This window comes from Strigops habroptila, chromosome 6 (genome assembly GCF_004027225.2).
Source record: "Strigops habroptila isolate Jane chromosome 6, bStrHab1.2.pri, whole genome shotgun sequence".
NCBI classification, from domain to species: Eukaryota; Metazoa; Chordata; class Aves; order Psittaciformes; family Psittacidae; genus Strigops; species Strigops habroptila.
This window is the reverse complement of record NC_044282.2, coordinates 25,248,799-25,275,148: the sequence shown is the minus strand read 5'-3', so window position 1 is coordinate 25,275,148 and position 26,350 is coordinate 25,248,799. Positions and strand designations below refer to the sequence as shown.

General features: G+C 43.4%; 2 protein-coding genes across 2 annotated transcripts; one reads left to right on the top strand and one right to left on the bottom strand.

Moving 5' to 3' along the window:
• Positions 1 to 888: 888 nt before the first annotated feature.
• Positions 889 to 7,382, bottom strand: BORCS6 (BLOC-1 related complex subunit 6). The gene is given in 2 exon segments (XM_030491165.1): positions 889 to 7,028; positions 7,031 to 7,382. Coding segments are annotated over 2 exon segments (1,200 nt in total). The 5' UTR covers positions 7,362 to 7,382; the 3' UTR covers positions 889 to 6,159.
• On the top strand, positions 7,208 to 9,678 carry PNRC1 (proline rich nuclear receptor coactivator 1). The gene is made up of 2 exons (XM_030491167.1): positions 7,208 to 7,845; positions 8,498 to 9,678. Exons 1-2 carry the CDS (start codon positions 7,417 to 7,419, stop codon positions 8,936 to 8,938), a joined length of 870 nt encoding a protein of 289 aa, XP_030347027.1. The 5' UTR covers positions 7,208 to 7,416; the 3' UTR covers positions 8,939 to 9,678.
• Positions 9,679 to 26,350: the final 16,672 nt, after the last annotated feature.

Below are 26,350 nucleotides of genomic sequence, written 5' to 3'. Positions count from 1 at the left end.
CTTTCTTCTGTTATAGATGTTTAATTTTTCTGTAATGCTTTCTGTTTAGTGTAGTAAGTAGAAATCTACTCTGTGGTTTCTGACTTGCTGAGGGTTAATTTATAAATTCCTGAGGGTTAATTTATAAAACAGACAATTGGTGGTGCATATTCTGGATGCAAGGAGCACTGCAAAAGACAGCAGCATGGAAATCATAGCAAAAGAAAGCATAAGGTAATGTATGGAGATATTTTAAAGGATAAAGGAATGGGTGACATCAAAAGAGAATAGGCCAGGAAGGCAGCAGAAGCAAGCTTCAGCCAGGACTTGCAGACAACCATTTTGAATTTGAGGCAGAATAGGGATGGAAAACAACAAGGGCAGCTGAAAGAGGACATAACTGAGCCAAGTAAGAAGGCTGGTGTCTTAGTGGTATACCACCACTGATGTAGCAACTCATGCAACTGAACACAGAAGGTAAGTGGGATCAAATAATAATGCTGAGAACTGATGAGGTCCACAACAAGGTTTTCCCAGGGGAAAGGCGGTACAGCTGGTGGCTGTGGAAAACGGTGAGCAGGGGGGTGACACCGTTATAACCTTCCAGTTGCTCTCAGCAAACAAGAACAAGCTGATGACAGAGGAGCAGGAGAAATGAAAGGCTTGTAGTTGCACATCTCTTTCTTTAAAGAGGGAAGCAAAACCAAAGTAGATCCATATCATTAACTATAAATGGCAGGGAGGAAGAGTTTTGGAAAACGGAAAATCCCAGTGTTGCTCAGTGGTAAGAAACTCCCCTCCCCTTCCAGCTGAGGACACGTCACTGGAAAGTCCCGGCCTGGGAAAAAAAATCCACCAAGTAAACAAACTGCTTAGGCAGCGAAAACAGAAAGAGAACACAGCCAAATGTTCTGACTTTAAAGGACTTTATTTTCAGGTTAGCATTTCCTTGCATGGCAACAGCTCAAATTCAGACAAGAAGAATCTCATTAGAGTGAAAGTGGCTGGTAAATGTCACTCCTGATATTATGCCATAGACAGAAGACTAATTTATTAAAAAGCTAAGATTTCCACTTGGAATTTTTTGGATTTTCTGCTAGTGAGTCTCATCAAACAATCCCAGTGACAAACCAGGTACCCAGGATTATTACATCACTGTGAAGTTAGCAGTGATTGGCAAGTTTGCAGGGTTTTTTGCCCCTTCATTTACATGTACTTCTAGACAAGGAAGCTGAACTTAACAAAGTGCTTCCTAACCACTCGCTGGGCATGGCTCTTTGTCTCACAAGCAAGTTCAATGCTGGGAACTTTTCCAGCACTGCCCACAAAGAAAACAAGGAAAAACCGTGGTAGGTCACACCGAGACAAGAAATGCAGCTTGGACAAAATCCTGGGATCCTCCCCTCAGTAACTAGCATTTATGAAGATAAAAATATTGACATAAATTATTATCCTCCTTTGAAATAAATCAACTTTCAAGAAAAGGTACTTCATAGTAGTTACAGCAACATTAACTCGAATTCTGGAACCAATTACAGTGACAGCGCTTTCTAGCTGTAATCTAGGAAAACAATCAAGATAGATAGTTTTAACTCTGCTTTTCTGCTCTCCCAGTTAATGAATGTTGCTGCATCCTGACCAATGCACACAGCAGCCCAACCCTGCTAACAATAGATCCCAGTTTTGTGAGTGTTGTGTAGACTGCCCCATCTCCAACCCTATCGATACTATAACTAAAATGTAGTATTTCATTTTCTTAAACTCAGGTTCTCTTAAGTCTCACCAGGATTCAACACTACTGTGGAGGGCATCTCAAGCACATTATCCTCAACGGCCAGTATCTTATTTACGAAACTGCCAACCTATTTACATCCTTTCAGATTTGCAAAGAGGGATCAATCAGCGGTCTTGGGGGCAGAAGGGGAAGGGGCATTATGGCTTTTTAGTTTGGTTTGGGTTTTTTGCATTGCTTCTAATGTTTAGGAGGGAATCAGAACAGCAGGAAGCTCTGAAATTTTGATCCTTTATCATTTTTCCTGTTACAAGATAAGGGCCTAATGCTACAGTTGTCTTAACAGGGTGTAAGGTCAGGGCCCAAGGCCACTGATCACGTCTCTATTCCTGGAGCTCTGAATAGCAGATGCTGACGATGACAAAAGCCTTCCCCAGGCACCAAGCTGGAGCAGCAAACGTGAAATGCAGCTGAGTTTCAGTTCCAGCATCTGATGCAATACTGTGGTAAGCTTTCTAAAGGAGACGTCATGGATCTCTCTCTTCCATGTGTGCTCTTACATGCATGGCAGGAGGATCCAGGATATGTTTCCTGGACAGGGCCAGGAGACAATATTCACAAAAACGTACTAATTGGACCCAGTATCATTTTTAAAGGACTGTCCTTTTCTCAAAGCAATTTCCTTGCAATAAAAGCAGGTTGTGACAGTAACAAAAATACAATCTACTAATCCTTTAAAATTGTTCTCAGGTCTACACTCCAGTGTTGATCAGGACAAGGCATCTGACAGCAAGAACCTGTCTTATGTCAGATGACACCTATTGCAAGAGGCCTCTATCTTCAAGACCTTTCAGTTTCAGCTAACAAGGTTTGCTAGCATTGCTGATCTCCAACTCCTCTGGAAAGCTGCTGTTAACTTTAAAGCTTTTAAATTAAGGGTTTTGTCTTCTGGTAATACAGCCATACTATTTAAACCCATTTTAAAATAGTTGTGTGCTAAGAGGTATGCTCTTGGATTCAACTTGCATGCTGTACCTCATACCGGTAACTCAGCCAAGACCTTACTCATGGGTGTAAGTACCACCATAAATCTGGGCATTCCAGACAAGGACTTACATATTTTAGAGTCTGGCTGGCAGAAAGACACACACAAAGTTGATATATTTACTTACTGAATACCTGATGCAATTAAATAAGGTTGAAGAAAAGCCTTAAAGGTGAAATGTCAGTGATGTTCGTTCCTGCTTTGGGTGACTGATTGGGGTTTTTTTTCAGCTGCAGTAAGGTTTTATCTGGTAAAGCTCCTTTAAATAGCATGCATATGGAATTGATTCAGTCAGGGAACATAAAGCCTCATGAAAGAGGGAAGGAAAAAAAAAAAGTCGTGAATGAAGCAGAACCAAGCACTTCTTCATCAGAAAAAGGACTTTCATGGTCAGATCTGGCACTTTTCCTGAAGGAAAAGAAAATAAGAATAATCAAACTAACCTAATTCCTAACAGTCACTGGCGGTTATCAAAGCAGGGAGGTCATTCCTGGCACACAGCAAATTTTGTGTCTGGCTCTGCTTAGTGCTCTGCACATCATTTTATTTTGTTAGTTTTCTTCTTTGACCTTGCCCACCTTGCTACAATGAAAGTTCACTTGGCAGCTGACGAGGAAAAGAAGACCAATTGTAAAGCTGAGTGACTAAGCAAGAAAATACATGCAAACCGATCTGAAGGTCTTGGAAAACCCAAGCATGGGTTTACTCTGCTCAACGACAGGTTAAGCAAAAAAGGGTAAAAGAACCTGAAAGCTTTCACACTCAACATCCAGAAGTTGCAAGTGCCAAAATTAACAGCACAAGAAAGCCTGGACTAGGATCAAAAGGCAGTACAGAAGCTTCTCGCTGCAGAAGGACCAGGCAGCTATGTGGTAACACACCAGTATCGACTGCGGTGGCACAGAACAGGCTTGCATCATTTCAGCCATGCCTGCCCCAGGGATGGCAAACATAAAAGTCAGACACCTGGGAACAGGAGCCACTTCACCAACCTCAGGGAAGTCTGCCCTTCAAACAAGCTGAAGCATTCAGACAGATATTAAAAAACAAATTCAAACAGTGTAATTACTGCTTCCTTCATGCTTGTAATTCACTAGTCATCCCTTTTTCATCACATGAATGACATCACTGTCAGAAATTACTGCCTGAGGGCCTAGACTGAAACCGGCTCTGCAATCACATTAAAGTGTCTCTGTGCAGATGCAGGAGCAGAGTTTAAACTAGCTTTCAAATTATTTTACCAAATAAGAAGAGCAGTAATTAAGAAGTGAAGCACTTCAACAACAACTAATCGCTACCAATTGAAAACATAAAAGTAATCATTTTATTCTACAGACTTGACAATTTTAGCAGGGAATTAGCACTGAACACAGGTGACTAAATGAAACACTATTGAAAACCGACAGCGTACTGGAACACATCTGCTTTAAAGCTTCACCTCAGCCTGTGTGAATAAAGCATAGCTGTATGTGGCTGTACAAACAAGCTTGCCAGTATATTTCAACAATACGCACAAGTTAAGCAACATCAAACTTTGGTTTTCACTCAACATATACGAAACATACTTAGCAAAACTACTACATCTCCATGATAGAAAAGTTCAAACTTTCCCAAGAATAACACCCCAAAACTATTAAGAGTACAGCTGTTGCAGTGGTGTTAAGAAATCTTTAGTGTTTTCCTAGGCCCATGGGCAGGGGCACTTAAGTTCTCACTTTTCTCTCTCAGCTAATCTCTGTAAGACCTCTGGTCCCTTTCTGGAGCCACGGCTATGCCCCAGAAGACAGTACCACAAGAGCTGTGACCGTAAAGAGCGTGACCTTGGCACTGCCCACTTCCAGCCTTCTCCCGTTGGTAGGGCTGGAAGGTCACACATGAAATACATCTTGTGCTGAGGGAAACACACGGCCATATTGAGAAACCCAAAACAGGCCAGAGACTGGTATTATGCTAACCAGGGCGGCATAAAAACAAATTATTTTGTTACAATTCAATATCGTCTACAAGCAGAAGCACCGTCTATCACAGCATCCGCCCCTCACCCAGTGTTCCTCATGAGATTATGGTGGCGTAGCAGCTGCACCCATCGTAAACCTGTCTGCTCTGCAACCCAAAGTTACAAGACTTGAGTAGTATTTCTGGCTGCCTTTGCCCCAAGGTTTTTAGGAGCCACTGGTCACTGAAAGCACCACTATACATACATAAGATCACAGTGATCATTTCTCTGCTGAAATCTTGTTACAAGGACATTTGTGTCCTAAACGCCTTGCTAAGAGTATCATGTAAGAGGCTAGTTGCATAGGAACAATAGCGATCAGAGAATTTGGCTACTCTCAGGCCTCAGAGGAAACACTTACTGATACAGCAAGATCACTTCTGCATACAGTGATGCATATACAAAAGCTTCAAGTTATACATTCCCCCAAAGTACCCATTTTATGTCAGTCATACACCCCTGTCACATATTCATGTTCCTCATCTAATTAAATATATTCCCAACTGAAAAAAAAAACAAAGCCCTCAACAAGATCACAAGATCATTTCACAGTGATGCCATTTGAACTCTTACACTGTGAAAACTGTAGAGACTAACAGAGGCAAAGCACATTTTATCTGAGGGCTTTTATTTAGAACTTTGCATGTGGATTTGTTATCTGAATCTCACTTATATTCTATGGATTTTATATTCTCTGTAACCAAGTGTCTTTGTTATATATATTAAATTTCCTCTTCTCTTAAAACTGCGTCCTATAAGAGACAGCAGTGTTCTGTGTGCTCATGTGCTGTAACTGCACAAGGGAGAATTACTCACCAGGCACAAAGTCAATTACAAATAAGCACGTATGCCTGTAAGCAGCAAGCAAGTGTTCACAATCATTTCAAATCTGTTTAAAAAAAAAATATTACCAGCTGCTCTTCCTTAAGATTGGTTAGTTTTTCCTAGCCCTCAATAAATAGAAAGCATAAGGCATGTGGAATCCAAATTCTTTAATGGAGCTGAAGCTAAGCAGCACCGTCTGCCATTTACCCCGCGACTTCAACTGGGACCTTTTCCTTCATCAGTTGCAAAAATCTCACTTCCTCCAGATTAATACCAGCGAACTGGCGACGGATCTCGGCTGGTCACGTACGGGGCACAGAGGCAGACGAAGGCTGTACAGGTAGACAGCGGGCCCGGCGGCGGGGCTACCGGGGCGGGAGAGCGGCCGCCTGAGGGAAGGCCCTCGGCAGCCCCGGCAGGGCCGGGCAGCCACCGGGCCGGAAGCGCCAAACCCCGTCCAGCGCCCGGCGCAGGCCCAGCGGCCGCGCCACTAGCACAGCAAGGGCAGGCCCGGCGGTTCCTCGCTCAGCGTACCGGTGGCAGCGGAAGGGCGGCGGGGCGGCGACCCCCGCCCGAGCGGCGCTACTTGCAGAGCCCCTCCAGCCGCTCCAGAGTGCCCTTCATGTCGCGGATGCGCTTGGCCAGGGCGGGCACGGGCTGCATGGCGCGGTCCAGCTCCTCGCAGCGCGCCACCAGGGCGTACATGGCGCGGATGCTGAGGTCGGCTGCCTCGCCTAGGCTCTCCACGCCGTCACGGTAGGTCTGGATGCAGCCGACGCTGAGAGCCGTCAGGGCCTGCAGCCCGCAGTGCACGTTGCGCAGCAGCTCGTCCACCTGCGCCGCCACCTGCCCGGCCAGGGCCACCACGTCCTGCAGCGCCCCGGGGTCGATGGCGGGGATGGAGCCGCCGCCTCCTGCCGCCGCTGCCGCCGGGGGCTCGCCCCGCGGGGCGCCGCTCAGCCGGATCCGCCGCTCCAGATTGTTGGCTACGAACTGGGTGAGGCGCCCCTCGCGCAGCACCGTCCCCTCCAGCTCCAGGGCGCTCGCCAGCGTCGCCCGCCGCCCCTCCGGCAGCTGCTGCCGCGCCACCGCTGCTGCTCCGCCGCCGGCAGCCAGGCTCAACGCCTCCAGGCTGCGCTCGTCCCGTCTCCGCCCCGCCGCCTCGCTACCGGGTCCCTCCTGCGCCACGGCCGGGAGCCTGACCACCACGGGCCGCACCGCCGGCACCTCCATGGCGGGCGACGCGTGCCTGGTCGCCGGTGCGCCGCCGACCACTAGGGGGCGCACCACCGCCTATTTACGTCCCCCTGGATTGGCTGCGCGGCTCCCGGGGGCGTGGCCGAGGTTGTTTGTGTGCCGCCCGATTGGCCGGCGGCGCTCACAGGGAGAACCGCCCGTCCCGTCCCTGCGCTTCGCACTGCGGGCCCGTGACTCGGAGACTGGGGCGTGCCGCTGTTTGTGTCAGCTCCGATTGGGCTGCCTGCGGAAGCGGGCGTGGTCCCAAGTGTTTGTGTCGCTTCTGATTGGCAGAGGCGGGGCCAGAGAGGCGGCCGTTCCGCCGGGATTGGCGGAGCGCGGTAGAGGGGCGTGGCGCTCGCGCTCTGCTCGCATGGCGATTGGTGAGGTGTCGGAAGGGGGTGTGCCCTCTCGGGTAACAACACCGGGGCGCTGCTGGCTGCTCCTTTCACTCCCCCGCCATGTTCTCCTAGCAGCGGATCCGATTGCGCCACCATCTCAGCCCACAAAGCCCGGGCAGACACTCCCCAGCGACCCGACCCGCTCATCCCCTCCTGGGCTCGACCCCTCTCCCGGTACAGCTCTGGGTACCCACGTCCCACCATGGTCACCACGACGGCGCCGCCGCCCTTCCTGGCTCGGATCTCGGCAGGCACCGAAGACCCCAGGCGGCTGCCCTCCGCTCTTGTCCAGCGCCTCAGGCGAGGGGACAGCAACTGTGAGAACCAGCCTAGCTGCTGCCTGGCGGGCCCGGGGGGCAGCGCACGGCCCGCGCTGAGAAGAGTCCGGCGGAGGAAGGGGAAGATCCGGCCCAGCCCCGCGGGGCTCCTGCCCAGCCGCTACCAACAGTACCAACAGCATCGCGCCGGCCTGGGGAGAAGAACCCCGCTGGGCATGCACGGCGCGGGCGAACTTCGCGCTCCCCCTGCGCCAGCGGTCTCCGCCGCCCCTGGCGTGGTAACGGCCCCCGCAGAGGAGCCCCCCGCGCCCGCCCCCTCCAGACCCGCGCCCAGCAAACCCCTCAGGAAGGAGGTAAACACGGGGCACCGCTACTTCTGATCACTTCTTCTCCCCCTTCCCCCCGCCGCTTCTCCCGTACTCCGGGAGGCGGCTCTCCTGCCCGCCGGAGGGGGGTCAGGGGGCGGCTCGGCCCCTGCCTGCGTGTGGGGGGACGGGGGAGCGCGGGGACGGAGGGAGGGGGCAGAGAGTTTCCGTTACGCCCGCTCGGACGGGGCCCGGGAGGAGGGGGGCGGGGGGGGGGGGGAGTGAGGAAGCGCGGCCGGCGATTGGCTGGTCGGCGCCACCAATGGGCGGCCGCCGTTGCGCCCAGCAACAGCCGGATTTAGCCTGCTGGCCGCGCGCCCGCCGCCTCCTGCGCGCGCAGGGCGGGACGTGCGCGGGGCGCAGCGCCCCATGGCGGCTGCGGAGGGAAGAGAGGCGCTGAGCCGTTGCCGCCGGCGGACGGGGCTGTGGTGTCCGCGCCGCGGCCGTGGTAACGGAGGAGTTGTGCAAGGCGTGCAGCGGGGGGAGGCTCCTTGCCCCCCCTCCGCCTCTCCTGGGTGAGGCGGTCCCCAGAGCCGCCGGTGCTTGCGGCCGGCAGATGCCCCGGCGGCGGTGCTTTGTGTGGGGAGGTACCCCTTGAGGAGAGGGGTGGCGCCTTGACGCGAGTTCTTTGTCTCCGCAGTTCTTAAAGAACAAGATGGGAAAGACTGAGAAGGCTGCCATCCCCTACAGCCAGCCTGTTCACAGTTTACATCTGTGTGAACAACCAAAGATTAACAGGCAGAAGAGTAAATGTAACGTGCCGCTGGCAAAGATCACCTCGGCAAAAAAGATAGAGAACTTTTGGCAAGACTCTGTGTCGCCAGAAGCGATTCAGAAGCAGGAGAAAAAGCCACTTAAAAACACAGAGAACTTCAGAAATGCCAAGTCCAAGAAACCAATCACCCTAGCTGAAGCGAGCCAAAAAGAAAGTTACGCTGGGGCAAAATTCAGTGACCCGCCATCTCCCAGTGTCCTTCCAAAGCCCCCCAGCCACTGGGTGGGTGGCACAGCTGAACTGTCTGACCAAAACCGGGAGCTGATGGCAGTCCACTTGAAAACTCTCCTGAAAGTTCAAGCCTAGTTTCCAAGACCTCTTTGAATAATTGGCAAACTCAACTCCATCCAGGAAACTTTTACATGCCTTGTTGCAACTAAATTTGCAAAAGATTGTCAAGTCTTATAATCACATTTAAAAAAAAAAAAAATTCCTTGTATTATATTTTTTATGGTTGTGTAAATAGTGTATATCATGTATTATGTGTATATTCTTGTTCATACTTTGAGAGGTACATTTTAGTTTTGTTATGAAAGGATGTATTTTGCACTGCCTGAATGGTAGATGTCTTGTATATAAAATATGGACAATTTTAAGTGTGTTCTTGACACATGAAGACTTGACTTGATTTGCACAAGGTAATGAAAATTTTGGAAGGAGAGTACAGCTTTCTGATTCTAAGGTTCCAGATCAAATGTGAATGTTCATGCACTACTGACAATAGTTTTACATTCTGTGTCCCAGTCGATACCCAAACATGGAATTTTCATACAAATGTGAAGTTTTGCTCTCTGCTCTGGAAACGGTATCTGGAATTCCTGTTCATCTGTTTGTTTTTGAAATTAACTGGAATTTGACCAAAATTCCAACCCATCAATTTGAGCACTGCTGATTTCTTTAAAGAAGTAAAAAAAAAAAAAAAAACCCACAAAAAAAACCCAAAAAAACCCCCCAAACCCCCACACCAACAGAACATAGCAGAGCTTTCTGCCAAAAATCCAATTGGTTACTAAAAAATTAAATAAAACAATTTGGCCTCCCCTTAAGCATGTCTCTTTTTCTTTTGTGTGTGTGTGTGTGTGTCAATTCAAGTATGTGAGCTTAAAGTACTTGGTTGTCTTCTAGTGAACAGCAGGAATGTTTTGTCCTTGGCCTTTAACTGTGGAACTAATTAAGAGCTTTGGTAGGTCATTAAGAATTCCTTGTCTTTTTAAAAGATGTTTTCTTTGTGATACGTAATTTTAGCTTACTTACCGTTTTGTTTCTTGAGAATTCAGATTTTAAGGAAGTTGGGCAGTTGCACATTCAGATTCATGCTGTAGTGCTCCTAACTATTTTCATAGTGAGTGGTTATGACACCAGTTGGGACTGAAAGGTGGCACAGAAGGGTATGGATGGGGTAAGTTATACCTCATAATTTTCACCAGATCTGCCTCTTGCTAATAACTTGCTAATAAATTACATTCCTCTGATCTAAAATTTGTAAAGCATTGGACTGTAGCTCAGTCTGATGGGCATGTTGAGGAGAGAACACAGATTTGCAGTTATTCCACTAATCTAGTCTTCAAATAAGATTAATAAAGCAGGAAATATGTGGATTTTACCTAAGATAGTAAAATATTCTCTGGGCCCTAGTATTCTAAAAACAATACGTAGGAAGACAATGCCAGCAGCCGGGTTGCAGCTGAGGTGGTTCCTTACCCTAAGTGGTGTTTTCAGGGGTTTAGAATGAGCGATGTTGGTCATGTTTGTGCCATGTGCACTGCTGCTTCCAATCCATCACATCGCTTTGTTGGTCAAAAACTAAGGGACAACTTCTTTGCTTTGTTCATAGAAATTAATGATACAGGCAAAATTCTTCATTATAATGGTTTTAGGCTGTTTATGTTCTAAACTAAGAGTTTGTATGCAATTTTTGGTCCACCCCAAAGACGTCCACATTCACTGTCTTTCAGAACAGGTCTGTATTGATTAATGTTGGTGTGTGCTCAAGGTAGATCTGTGGTTTCACCAGCCCAGTTTGCTGCCTAATCTGAGTATCATGTAGCATGCCCTGGCATGTCTTCTAAGAACTATCAAACTCCCTCCTTATTAATAGTATTGGGGCACAAAAAAATTGTAGCGGGATCTCAGGATGGCTCGAGTCCCAGTTCGCTATATGTGGTATACGCTATGTTGATCTTCTGTTGTGCCTTTTATTTTTTTTCCCCGCTGAATGTCATCAGGCACAAAGGAAAATGCCTTTAGCAATTCCTTGTAGCTCTAGGCAGTGGTTACTTTTGTCAGCTGAACTTCTAATCTTGAATCTTGATAACTAGCTTGACAAGAGCTAGTTCCCATCAGCCATGCAGGTTGGCATTATCTAAAAGGCGGTATCCTTTTTTCCCCCGATTATTATCTCTCTAATCATCAGCCTCTTTTCTTTCATGCCCCATAGAGCTGACACCAAATTACGTAGTTCAAATGTTAACTCCGATCCTACAGAGTAACATACCTCTTTGTTTCTACCCTGATCTTCCAACACATCCGTGGGGATTGCAGAATTCATTAATATAAGTGCCAGTAGTTCTCGGCTCCTCAGTCAATTCTTTTAAAGCTGTTCAGATGAGACTTCTGAAGTCTTGAAAATCTAAAACTTCCCATACCTTCTTGGAACAGAAGGGTTTTCAGGGTAAGATAAACGTTTCATTGGCCTTTCCAAAGGGTGCAAACCCCTCCCTTACTTAGCTTACTTCTGGGTCAGTATCGCTCGTCCTGTGGTGACCTGGCAGAAGTGGTGGGGCACTTCACAGTTCCATTTTGAGATTCTTGGGTTGAGTCCCTTCCTGGCTAATGGGCTGGTGTATACAACTAGGCCTACATGCCACATACACTTCAGCAAGATTGCCTGAAAGTCAGGGCAGCGTCATCTCTTAGGACTGTATTCTGAAGCCAGTTTGTCACTTCCCATAATTATTTTCACTTTCAAGATTTCCTCCACTTTGACCAATTTCTCCTCCCAGTTCCCTGAAGGCAAGGCATTGTATTAGATGAGCATACTGTCGGTTGAGTTTAGAGCCAGTAAATGAATGAAAAACACGAGTGTCATGTTTGGAGGACTTCTTGCAATACAGCATGTAGTCTTCTGAAGTGGACAGCCCTTATGGAAGAGAATTAACAAGCTTAGTGGATGTGTTATCATCAGCTGGTCATGTGTCTGCTGTACAGCAATTAAATGAATTGCTTATTAAGTCTGACTTCAGTCAGGGTAAGGATACTGAACATGCTGCATTTTGGTTAGATAATGAAAATATTTTCCGTTTAAAACCTTCAGTGCAATGCTGTGAGAACTGCAGGGGAATCAGCTGTGTGAGTTAACTACCAGCTTACTTTTAAACAGTTAAATGTCATGTGGTGATGGTACTGAAAAATGAGCTTTCATGGAGCACAGAAATATCTGTTGTTGGGTTTTCATGCGTGGCTGAGTTTCAGCCCATCAGACAGCTCAGTTAATAACTCCTGGCTTGGTGCTCTACTGAAGCTGAAATGCTTCTGCCTCCCAGTGCAGCAGAAGCTAGAAATCCCACGTGCATTTGAACTCCGTTACACCAGAATCTCTGGAGAGATGCTGCTAAATTCTTGAGTAGTCTGTGTATGAGGTGGTAAATTTTTCCAAAAATCGAATTTTGTTTCATCTGATTAATATTTTGTCCAAGTAGTGTCATTTTAAGCAGTTGTCCTTATTTTCAGGGGGTACTTTTTAAGCTTTTACATTATAAAGCATTTGCTACCTGCCATGTTTCAGGATTTTTTTTTTCTGCTTTATCCAGTCTTAAGATCAAATATGAAGCCTATAGATTATATGAAGCCTAAAGATTATAGATTGGTTTTCATTGTAGTTTTAGAAATAAGTTTACTTTTATTTCTGCATAGAAAGTCTTACCACTTCCATCATGCAGTGAAACACATCCCTTATTTTCTTCTACAACTTCTTGTACTCTTTGAATTTTGATTTCAAAATGCATACTTCATTTTTTTTTTCATATCATATGTCTCTCTGACTGTTTAAGGGGAATTATCTTCTGTTGTAATTTCTAAGAAGTTTTTATGTTATGAATAGGCTTGTCCTTACCCTAAAGAGGCTAGGAGGTAAACAAGTAAGAGATGAAGATTGTAAAATGTTAACATTTACTGTGAAAATCTGATGATACCTTGTAGAACAGGAACCACGGTGTGAGATATTTTTGGTAGCAGGAAATACTTAGCTGCTGATTCAATAGAAAAGTCTAATAAAGGGAACATCCATCAATTAAGGAGAAATAAATTATCCAATAAAAAGACCTAACTACTGAAGTTGAGCAACAGAATGTTAGCAGCAGTGTAGAGAACTTTTTTGCATTAAGGGTACAGAAGAATGTTATCAAAGCAAAGACAGGAAGGCCAAGAATTCAGCTGAATTTGGAAAAAAAAATCCTGAGGAATTAATTTGCCCAGCGAACACGCCCTAGCAGAGGTATTTCTTCGCCTGTGTTGAAGTCAGCATTCCTCTCTACCCTTTTCTCCGTGAAGTGAGAAAACCTCAGTTGTTCAACCCCCAGGAAGCAGGCCTTTAGATGTTACAAAGCCCTGACTGTTGGAAGCGCTGCATTGGTACTTCTGTTTAACATTAGTTGGGTGACATTACTACAAGCTACACGTACTCAGGCTTGTGTGTGGCAGATGCGGTCGCTTAGTCCAAGTAGTTCATAAGCCCTTGTCTTCAGTTCAAGAATCACGCCAGTTATGTGCACTTATGCTGTAGGTTGGCACTGGTGAGCAAACTGGTGTGATTTCTGGAATCTATACCTGAAAGAGGAACTATTTGAGGATCAAGGACTTTTCTTGTATTTATAGGGCTTTGCTAAGTCTTTAGTTGTAGTTCAGTATATGGTTGTATGTCTTTCAAGAAGCGGTGTAATTGTCATTGCCATTTTGCCATTCTTAAGGTCATGAAGCATAAAGTTTTGAGGAGATGTGATTTCTATGAAAGATGTCATTTACTCCTTTAATGAAGCGGTGTGCTTTCATCAGGTAGGTCTATGAACCTTAATTTCAAATGTCCCTGTAAGTGGTGATGGCAGCGGCCATCAAAATACAATTTACTTTGTTTTTACTTCCCTGAAACAAGACCTAGAGCTTCATTCAGTAAAGGGCTTAGTAGATAAAGTCAGGCCTTTCTCTTGTTTTTTCTCATCACCTGAGTCTTGTGTTCTTTACTGCCTGGTGGCATAGCTGCATGAGAAAGAATAAAGTGAGCCCTTATTTAAAATAATATATAGCTTGAAATCTGTAATTTTCTTTTATATAAATATAAAGGAATCTTCTGTAAGTTGCATTCCTAACATCAGAATATTCAGAACTTGCATGTTGTCATATTTAGAATATCAACAGGTCATTAATGGCATAGGAATTAATGGCGTAGTAGATTGATAGACCTTGCCCAAATCTTAGACATTCTTTTTATGCCAGCACTGAATAAAGTGCTGATACATTTTTATGTCCTGTACTAGGAGTGATAAGATAAAAATAATTGATGAGACAGTTAGGAAAAAAACCCTGAAAAACAAGGTCAACTTAGAGGTAAGAGAGAAGCGAATAGATATCACCATTGAATTATGTGGGAAGGAATGAAACTGCAAGAAAAAATTACCTCCCTAGGTATCTGATGTTGCTGCAAATTTAGGGAATTTTAATGACTAGATGAAATGCAATTTGCTACCAGTTCTTGACTGGGACTATCTGGGGAAAGACAGTATGAGCTGGCAAGTCTTGTAACTGACTTTTTCTCTGTCTGATCAGTACCTATTATTCATTACTAAGAATTGTACCTTGGTACAGCATTCCTAATGGCTAGCACTGCTTTAGGTATCACCAAATCCTGCACAAGTGGTTACTTCTCTCAGGTTTCCGCAGGTTCTTAGAAGTGGTCAGGTGAAGTACGTACGTGAGTGATTGCAGCTTTTATGTTTTACAGCTGGAAAAACAGGCATACAGAAGTAAGCTGGCTTGCTTAAGATCACTCAGTAGATGCTTCACTAACCCAGGAAGAGAGCCACAGTTTCTGGAGCTGCAGCCAGGTTTTCCCTTTGCTAGTAAATGTGGTTGCTGTGTGACCTACAAGTCTTCGTCATCTCACTGTGTAGTATGTAAAATGGAATTAATATAATGTTTTGCTCTGAAATGTTTGGCATTTGTAGTCATTGATAGGGCTGGTAGGATAAATCAGGCTGCATTCAGGTTTTGTGTTATGTACAGTTTTATTACACAATAGCTTTAGTAATTTGCACGTGAAAGATGACTGTTACACTTTTCTCCACCCCTGCTTTTGACCCTTTGGTACGATATATAACCTATAGACACCACTGTCGTTTCCAGCTCATTCTCTCTGTCCTCTCCCCACAGCCAACAGTGGGGAAGGCTGATGGTAAAGAGTTTCTGCTTGTTGGCCACTGCTCTCCACTGCTGTGCAAACATGCTGCAGCCAGCAGCTGGCTGAGGGGGCCATGGGTGTGCACTGTACCCTCGTAGTCTTGTGAGTTTACATTTGCTTTATCTTTTGGCTCTCATTAGATCCTGGAAGACAGAAAGAGGCCTAGTCTCTCCCAAGAGAGAGGATCTTCATACAGCAGGACAGAAGGTGAAGTTCATGAGTGACCCAGTCTCTCTCTGCCACCAGCCAGTCCTTCTTAAGCAAATATCCCAAAAGTTTTAACATGGAACCAACAGTTTTCTCCCATTTTTGCCAAGGGTAGAATTTCAGATTTATAATAATAGAGATCAAATTCAACAGCAGCCATATGACTTCTTGCTGCAAGTAAGTTAACTTCCATAAAGAGAAAATGGCAACATAGGTGCCATTACTTTGTCCTCCACACAGGTAACTGTGATCAACTAACTATGCCTGTGCAGAATTAAATGCCTATTTTCACAACTTCTAATTTTCACTCCTTATTTTTCAATAATTTTTGTTTCTTTTCTTTCACTGTATGTTTTTTTCTGACTACCATGCTGTTCAAGATAAACGTCAAAGCTCTGGAGAGCCATAGCTGAGAATGAACAAGAATGAACAAGTAACATACTCATTGAAATTCCTGCCTTTAGGAAGTGTTGGGGTGAAGAGAGGGATCAGGAGAGAATCCCCAGTTCTGGTGACCCCCATCTGAATCACGCAGTCACCATCCTCTATAATCCTGTGAAATGTGCCAGAATTGATGGCAACATCTTGGTGTATTTCAGAGCATTCAGAGAAAGCAGCCTTCCAACAAAAGGTGGTTTTCCCTCCACTGCCCCAAAAGTAGCACCCAGTGGGAAGGCAACCTCCACACCTAAATATCCCTGAGATGAAACAGAAACTTATGTACAGGCAAGACAGGCTGGTTTTATTCCTTCCCCCTGTGGCAACACTGAAGAGTTAACCTGTATTGCTATTATAGCTTGCTGTTACTTGCACTCTTCCAAACTGTTGCATTTTTATACCATTTTTAACACAAACATGCCCTACTTTTCAAATACCGTGGTGACACAATGTGAAAATGCGGGGGGAAGGGTAAAAGTAATTTTAATCCAATCTTGCAGTCTTGATCCAAATGCCAGCTTAGTCACAATTTTCTTAGGAAGGGCTTCACTTACATTTAACATTACTGAGACGGTTGTGTGGGCTGAGCCCTGAGGACTGTGAAGGATGGTGCTTTCCCTCTGCGCAGATACTGAACAAGGTGAAGGAGCAGAAAACCAGTGTGTGATGACCAAAGGAAGGAGCTCTTTGCTCACTGAGAAACCTTTCTCCATGTTGTCTTCCTCAGTTCCATCCAGCTTCCTTGACCTCACCTTTTAAGGATCTCTAGGAAGTCTCCACCCTTCCCCAATTTCCTACTCCCAAGTCCCCCTCTTTTCAGAAATGCAAGGAATGTGTTCTACACACCCACTAGTGACCAGAAGCACCTTCGGTAATTTTTTGGTTCATTTCCAGAGAGCGTTGACACCACACAGACAAAGAAATGATGAGGAAAGAAAATAATTGAGAGAAAAAGTTAAAAAACTACATTACTACTAATATAAAAGATGAAATGCATCATGTGCATGTGCGATACAGAAGAACACTGGTACATTCGCTTTAACAGATGGAGTTACTGTGGCAGATTTCTTTAAAGCGTATGCTTTAAGTACGCATATGGAAATAACTTAAAGGTGGAAGTTGAGTAGCAGGGAAAGTGCAGTGCCAAGGCCTCGTAGGTCATAGGCTGAGTTCCCTCTAGTGGCTTGCTTTGGCATTTCGCAGGGGTGGCACAGAAAGGACCCGTTTCGGGAGCAGCAGGCCATCGCTCCTCACTACAGCCTTTCCCAGAACCCATGCTTATATAAGGGTCCCGGAGGGTATAATCACTGAGTAATTCCCGGTGAGGTCCTAATTGCAAGTTAATTTTAAGTGAGTTATGTAAACAGATTAAATCAATCCTTCCCTGTATTTATTTTTCATTAGTTCACGTGCAGGCAGAACCACCCTTAAAAATTTTCTATATCTCCTTTACTCTGCTGCTTCATTGAGTTGATGTCCACTGCTAATACTTACTGTTGCTAATACCTGTGTTAGGCAGAGGCTTTGTGAGATCCCAGTGAGTCAGAATAATCTATGGGATGTCATCAGGCAGTTTGGGGGAAAGGCTCTGCAGATGGAAAATGCAGCAAAAGTAGCAGCTTGAGTCTGTATTTGTGTTCAGTGTAATACACTTGTTTTAAGTGAACATCAGTCAGTAATTTAGTAGGACAAAATATTGTTGAATTATTGTTATACTGTTGCATTAGAACACTGAAAAGATAGCAAACAAGAAAGAATAGAAGAAAAACAGTTGATGTTTTGGGTTTTCTTCAGCTTGTGTTTTATCAAAAAGGCAGCTGGAAGATTAAGACAAAATGATTAGACAGGAAGCCTCCGTTTCTAAAAGAAAACATCCAGTGCACTTTTGGCAGATAGTGTAAAACACAGACTTATGACATATTAATTACTGTGTCCCTGGGGTTTTAAAAATACAGAAGAACATAATTCCTACTGTGAACTTATGAACTTTGGAGGAAATTGCAATAACTAGGAGTAAAACTGTATATTGTTGCTCTCCATCCTGTGTTTTTATCGTAGGATACAGTGTAGAATATGTCATAAATCGAGGGCCTAAAAGTTAGACACTTCTGTCTAAACCTCATCCTCAACAGTCATCAAAATTTCCGTAATACTTTTAACTGAAGAATAGTCCAATATTCCTTATTTATCACCAAAAATAATTATCCATTTGGTCAAAACCAAGCCGAGGTTAAGTACAAAACCTGCTACCGGCACAAATTCTTTCCCAGTGTTTGCCTTCTAATGCAACGTACTTTCAAAATACAGTTATAATATAATGAGGACACCATTCAGGAGTATGTAAAAGTGAGGAGTTCAGGTACATGCCAGGTTTCATTACAGCAAAATATGACTTTGTATGCATAAATGCATTTTTTAGTTACCTTTTTAAACAGCATTTGTATATGAGATGCCATATGGATACTGTGTTTTACCTGTGTGTTCACTTAACACAAGCTTTTTTTCACACCCTGTGAAACCAGCCTGACTATTCATCTAACCTGGATGGGCTAACTGAAGTTCAGAGCATGGATCAGGCTGGCCTTTTGCCAAGTTTGCTATTTTTTGGAATCACCAAAGCTTTTAACAGGTTTCTGGCAGTTCTGGAGGCACTCGTGACATCACTTCTATGTCACAGGCACTTAAACATCATTTAGGTACAGAACATAAGAAACAGAAGGGAACTTCAGTTTGTACTCTGATTCCTCACATGAACAATCTTAATGGAGTTCTTGCAGCATCACTGTGTCAGGCCAAATTTTCTCTTGCCAGTGGACAGACTTAAGTGTAAGTCCAAATTTAGAGTTCTGAGGACATCCCCTTCAAATGAAATACCAAGTATCAGTGAGATTCTTCATTGTATTCATTTGAAGACAGCAAATGGGTTATCATAAGGTTACTAACTCTCAAACAACTTTATAATCCATGATGTTTTATCCTCCTGAGAAATTTAACTATTTGAAATGGGTGTCAGTCATCTTCAGATGCCAGTCAATAACCACCTTCATGACAGAAACTGAGAGGTGGAGAAAAAGAGAGAATTTTGATGTTGTAACATTTCCTCACATCATGCTTTACTTTGAATGTCAGTGTGTTCCTTTGGGGAGACTGGGATGGAGGTCTCAGCACTGAAGAAGAAAATATTTTGTTCCTGAACTGAAGGACCATTGTCAGGAGCTTGAGCCTGGTTTTTCCACATACTTTGATTTTCCCTTAATGACTCGGACTGTGACTTTGTCTTTGATCAGTCTCTTGATCTACAGCATCTTGGAAGTGATCTGGAGTGCAACTGAGACTGGCTGTGAGAGTGTTGTCTAATCTCTGACTGGCAAAACAGATACAGTATTATTACAGCACTTCTTCAGTAAAGCTACAGTATTTTAATTGCAGAAATTACATCTTAGGCATGTATCTTTGAGCTATCTTGTTGATTCTGTGGAACAGTGTTCATATTTATCACTTTCCACTTTGAAATCTATTGAAGCATAAGGAGCTTGGTCTCATATCTATCTACCACACACCACCATTTTTCATATTTAACAATAGTTTCTGCATTCAAACTTCTGCAGTCTGACATCTCTGGATTTGTGCTACAAAATTAGTCGTGTGAAGAATAAAAAACATTGCTGTGAGTTGAGTGATATCATCAGCGAAATAAATGTAAGAAAACATTTGAGAGACTGTATTGCCCCTACCATCTCCTCAGAATAAATTAGGTACCGACATCTTTTGTGAATGCAGGCCTCTGTTCAAAGTGATTTCATAAGACCTTTTTTCATACATCCTGCATGCAAATAGAATATTCCTGTATAAGCACAGAACCTGCAGGAGATAAAAGCAGAGGAGGTAGGCAACAAATGAAAATTTAGGGCCATCTTAGCCACGAAGCTAAATAAAGCTTTGTTAATGATTTAATCCCTTACGACACTGGATGAGATAAATTCCCCCTTACCCTGGGACCTCTACTTCATGTCCAGACAGGTCTCCTGCCCCGGCCACTTCACAGTGTGGGTCTCCTGTCCAGACAGCAGGGCTTCTGCAGTGCCCAGGAGCGAGCATTCAAAGTGCTCAGAGAGGCACTTCCAAGAGAAAGCAAGTGCAAAAAATGCACACCATATGCAGTCAGTCTCAGAAGATGTCACTGTAAGGCCTCAGGCCTGACTCTATGGATACTTTCACACATGCTTATTCTTTCTATTAGTGAGTGGACTTACTGAGGTGACAACTCGTAACAAAATTAAGCACATACTGAACTTGTTTTCATGCTCAGGGCCTTAGCATGTTAACCAGGAAGTTACTAAAAATTTCTCCATAAACGCTATATATGCCTTTATGATTTTCATTCTCCACATATGTAGTTTGTATCCCACAATGAGCACTATGGAGACAAATGGGACAGATGGTGGTCACCCAATGGACAGGGGCAAGACCTGCCCTGTGAGAAGGCTGTGAAGAATCACAAAGAGATGTCACAGCTGTTGTAGGAAATTAGACATATATTTTTATGATATCTATGAGTTACTTGAGGAAATAATTTCGTCTTCTCCATTGAGGCAGATGTGTGGTTCCAAGGTGGGATATCTGAGGTGTTTCTCATGTAAGCTAAATAACAACACCATGGGGAGACCAGCAGGTCTATCTGCACTGGTTTTGCAATGTTTGGAGGTTTGGAAAGTGCATTTAGCACTCCAGAAAAATCACTTTGCTAAGGTTCACCATAGTAAAGTCTAATGCAAAGAGTAGTTCCCAATATCTGACCATGATGTAATCCAAGCTGGAAGGGACCTCAGGAGTCCTCCAGGCCATCCTGCTGTTCACAGCAGAGTCAGCTACAGTCTACTCAGGGTCAGTTCCAATCATCTGAAATGGAGTCTGGCAGAGGCTTGGATGACTGAGTGCCTTCAACCACTTCTTATCATACAGGATTCTCCCTGTCAGAGTTTAAATATAGCTCCATAATGCTAATGGTTTGGGAAAGCTTTGACATCAATCTGTCCCTGTTTTCTGCATGTTGAGTTAAAAGGTCTGAAAGATACAAAATGTTTAAGAATGAGCAGAAGGATTTAAGAAAATCACAATGGATCTTGTGCGGAGTGTTTTAATTCTGCAACTGCCATCTAAAAACAAATTGATATTTATCCTAGTGTCCCTTGGGAGGATTTGTCCCAGATTGGTGGGAAAGCATATCCTTATGTTACACACAGGCAGCCAAGCACATACTCTGTACTCATAATTGAACTGGATGTTTATACGGATTTAGATTGTAAAAATTTGAACAGATGAGAAAAAGCAAATGATCTATACTGGATAATTCATTTGTTACATTGTTTCACAAAGAGGATGCTCAGCAGGCTTAAGATAACCTATTCTGTTTGCCTGGTGGCAAACAGTAGTTCTGCATTAACTGCCCATAAAATCAAGTGGATACATGCTGGTACTGAGTTTCACAAGCATGTTACACAACAAGCAGAGCTCAGTAAATTACCTGACCTGTTCATACATTGTGTCTCACAGTATCACATTTTATCCAAGTTTAATTTTCCTTTATACTTTTGGAAGGATTTATGTGCTCTTTGTTTAAGGAAAGTTCTGGAAAAGGCCAGATATAATAGTGAAAATAGGTGGAATTTACAAAACAGCTAGTGAGGAGAGTGAGGACGCTTGATGTTACAGGAATAACACATTTTAGAGATTTCCCCATTGAAATTAGCAGTAGTACTAATAGATGGTGTATACCTTACAGTAACTGTAACAGGAGAGTGGAAAAATCTGACAATTACTTTTATGTCTGTGGTGCCAGTCGAAAGTACTGGGCTGGTTTTTTTTCTTTTGGAGAATGAAGTCATTTTTTCTTAAGTATCTATTAAAAGTAAAAAGCCATACTGTACAATCAATACCCAGCCTGACTCCAGCAACGATATTGCTTGGGTTGGAGATTTCATTTTGCTCTTTCAAGTCACTCAAACCTTGGACTTTTTGCCAATCTGCAAAGTAATCATGCTAGAGAGGCACCTGCTGCTAGGGAACCCAGATTAATATTACCGGCACATATAGAGTAGGCTACAGAACAGCCAGCACATACTAATGACGCCTGGGCTGTGAAGTCAGCTGGCAGCCTCCAGACACCCCATTGCCAGCCCCACAGCCACCGCAGCTTCCCACTACCAGCACAGGCAATCCTCGCCAGAGCAACTTTAGCCTCTCTTTATTTATTTATTTATTCCAAAGTAGGTCACTCTGTGCCATCTGTTCACACTTAAAAGCCACAGAAGTTTCCAGATTCCCTATGGTATCCTGCAGTTTAATGTGTATTTTTAATACGCTTTTGCTCTACCTAGCTGTTGTATGTAGTGAGACTACTAATCACAAGAGCTCATGCAATCAGGTAATGTTTTTAGCAACAGAGTGCAGGTCTCGGAGTCATATTCTAGAGGTGAGTGTAAGTGAGTGGGGAGGGAATGCAACAAGAAGGGTGTAATGTTTTTGCTGATGGTGAATCCTGGGCAACACTGTGTTCAGCAAAGAGGTGATCATGTCTGTCTGCCTACCGCCTCTCCAGCAGCCTTGTTGAAAGCTGAGGGAAGTGATCAGTCCCAGACATGGGTCTTGTCAATCTCCAGTTAAATTTGCTTCTTTTGTTCTCTAATGGTGAGCATGTGAAATAAAGAGCATTTCATGTCCACATGAATGCACAGCACCCTCAGCTCTTTCCCACATGCCTGTTCAGCAGGGATTACCCACACACTGCAAGGATGATTTTTATTATATTCTTTTAATAGTGCTCTTGACTTCAAGTGTTGACATTCATGGGCAGATTTCTGGAAAGGCGCATCTCTGCATGGGTGAATAGGGGATGCATCACTGGCATCACACACAAGTCCTAACAAGTGCCTTTGGTATGTGATACGGTAAGCAGCATTGCTAAGGAGAGGGGAGGTCACATGTGGTACAAAACATACATAAAACATACTACAGAGCACACAAGTATTTGTTGGTGCATGAATATTGTGCGTGAGAATGTAGGAGATGCACTTGCTAATTATAGGAACTGGCCCTGGCCACCTTTCTACTAACAGGATGCTGTTTGAGGTATAACCATCTTCCTTCTGCTAATGTTGAGCCACCTCTGCCTCTTGTTTCATGAAAAGATTTGGGACAGTAGAAACAGAGTCAAATCTCTGTAAAGTGTAATTGCACAGACCAGCTCTGAGATTTATAATAAACTAAGAGAAGGTAATAAGGTTACGAGGTACTTGAACAAATTGCAACTCAGGGTCTCTATGATGTGCCTAAAACCAAAGTAGCTTAACTCTAGGCAGCAACGAACAGGCTAGGGTAACTAAAGATCAAGCTCTCTCGGACTAGAAACAACTAGAACACATTACCTAGGTTTGCCAGATGTCACTGTGCAATGCATGACTTCACCTCAAAATCATTTTAACCATTAGTTGAAACAAAAATGGATTCGACTAGCTTGTTCAGTACTGCAGTTTGATCACAGCTGTTTGTGGTTCTCAGTACTTTTTCACAGGTTTCTGGATATACTGGATGTCCTAGTTTCCTTAGATTAAAAAAAATAAAAAGCCATATTGGTTCCATTTCACAGTGATTACTGTGCTCTGATATATACTCAAACAAATCTGCAAATTCACTATACTCGTAAACCTCTTCTTGTCATCAGTAAACCCTGGAGTATATGTGGCTAATGCAAATATACTTTGAGTTTACTTGAGGGTATGATACCACATAAATTAAATAAAGACTAAAAAATCATTGTGTGTTACAACGGCTATTGCCAGCGTGTTATTGCTTTATATATTCCCACTGTGAATAGATAAAATATGGGTTTGCAAATGTTTATTTTGAAATTAATATCCCAAGCAAATAATCATTATTAATGAACACCCGTAAGGCTTGTTGTGTTTGTATTTGCATGATTGGTACAAATCTGTTCAGTAATGGGAGCAAAAATAATGACTCTTTTTAATGTAATTTCCCAGGGTATTATGGAAAATGTCAACACTTAATACAAGTGTATTTATGATTATGCAATATATCATACTCCAGATTTTAAAAAATTAATAACAAAAAAGCTTTGGGGGTAAAGAGATTTGCAATTAGACACAGCAAGCTGCTGGTTTACTGTCTCAATAGCTCCTCAGTACCACTAAATCCACTACAAAGTACTTAATAGTAATTTGTGAGGCCTAACAGAAGTAATCCATTTAAGATTCCTGTGGACTGTAAATACATCATAATTTTGCTGTCTATCTGCAAAATAGTATACTCATATGGAACAAACTAGAGGCTTTCACATATTTTTTAATGAGACAAAAATCTCCATCTACAGTTAAATTGAAATTTGACAATAGAAAATTGAATATTGAATTGTTTGAGCGGTCATCTTCTGTCTGTTTAACCCACAGATAGATACTGTCTACGAACAAAGAGCTGTTATACTTCACAGACTCAATGGATTCAAAATAAAGACCTGTAAGAGCTGCAAAATACTTTCTTCCTCCAAGGGGATAAAAGAGCTGGGGCCTGACTGTGGTTCTGTTTGAATCAATAGCAGAATTAAACTTTATTTCCAACAGTATAGGATGTCACTGTATATAACTAGTGGCATACATATGTTAGTAAAGGGGCGTTTGAACATCAGGAAAGATCAGTTTGTTTTTTTCATTAGCACAGTCTAGTTTTCATTTTTCACTTATATTTGCATTATCATAAATATTGAAAATATTATCAATCACTTTTAAAATTGGCAGACGAGAGGAGCAGTTAAATGCATAGAGATTTGTGCTACACTTTTGCTTTCTCTTTAGCTCTTTAAAGATTTAACAGGGGGAACACTTGGTCTCATGAGTATGGAGATGTATTAACTCTCTTTTACAGGTAGTGGGGGGGAAGTTAGCAACGATGGGCAAAGAGCCTGCAGGTTTTGATCATTGTACACCTGCCTGTTTTCTGTGCCCTTGTTTTCTGTGCTGCACACAGCACAAGTGGTCCGTGAGTCAGCCAGCGAATGCACAGCAGGAAAGCCAGCAGTAACTGTTGATGTGCATGCTCCTGTCCCTCCTGAAGGTAAGGTAGCTTACTGCTCAGGCTGTAGAGAGGAGCTGGCATCAATAGAGGCTTAAGCTGTTCGCATCTTATGATCACTTCTTCCTTCCACTCTGGGCTATCTGTGTTTATTGCCCAGTTAGTAAGTCATGCTATGAAATCAATTGCTGAATTTATCTGACTTTAAGTGAGCAAAATCTGCCTTTTAGAGGGAGGAAGGAACTAGACATATAAGACACAACCAAATATAATATAACAAATAATACAACAATTAAACAAATATAACAAAAAAAGGCTCATAGTGTCAGTAATAGAGCTGGGTTAGCACCAAGTGTCTTGATGGGACATCTATGTGATCAAGCCCTTTTCAGCACGAATCTTTTCAAGCTGGATAACATTATGACCATAACGATGCTGCTACCACAGAAATGATACAAGTGTAACAATTGACCTACAGTCTAATGTGAAATACATGACCATATTAAAGTACGCACGTAAATTTAATGGTGTAAGAAATAAAAGAGCATAGTTGAGCCAGGATTTTTGTATTAGAGGAATGGGAGGGGTTCAAGGCATTTTTCTCCAAGATATGATGTCCAATATTTGATGCTTTTCTTGCGTCTAAGAAGTCTGAGTATCAAAGAGAGAGCAAGCAGTCAGTAAGTTTTGCATGTTAAGTTTTGGATATCAGTAACACCAGAGACTTAATTCTCTGTTTACATTCTGCAGTACAAACTTCAAGGAGCCCCATAATAGCTGATAACTTTTATGTAACTCTTCAGAGAGCCAAACCAAAGAAAGAAATGCGAGTTTATCCAGCCCTGTCTTTTAAACAGCTAGTTGCCTTAATTGGCAATGCTTAAATCAGGAAGTTTTCAATCTTTTCTTGGAGCTAACTGATGTTTCTTGTTTAAAAAAAAAGGCAAAAATACAGAATACAACTGAGCCCTCGCTGCATTCTTGCCACTTTCAGAGCACAGATGAAAATCTGCCCCAGATAGAAAAGCACTGTTTTGTTCAAGCAGTCTAAAGCTAGCAAAGCTCGTACCAGCCTCTGTGGGTAATGGCGCATGAAAGTGATTGTTTTGAAAATAACTGTGTCAGTTTAAAATATTACTGCCTCTCTCCCAGAGGATGCCACCCACATTGTGGAGTCAGCAGACTGAAAACACAGATAATTCTAAGGTGCTTCAGGAGAAAGCCCAGTGTTTAAAGCATAAAATGCCAAAGGGGTCGGGGCAGCTTGAGTTGAGCTCTTGGACTTTACACTGCAACAGCTCGGAGGCACTTAACGTCTCATTCTGCCATGAAAGGCAGGGCAAGCAGCTTTGGCAGGTACAAAGAACTGGGGGCAGTAATGTCTCAAATAGCCACAGCTGCCTTCTCAGTGAATGTATCTGAGCTCTAAGCACGGCTTTTACCTTGCCCTTTTGGGTTACAGGTTCACAGCGTTTGGACAAATGTTGAGGTCTTAACTGCTAGGTCAAATAGCTAACACACAGCTGGCAGAGAAAGGAAGG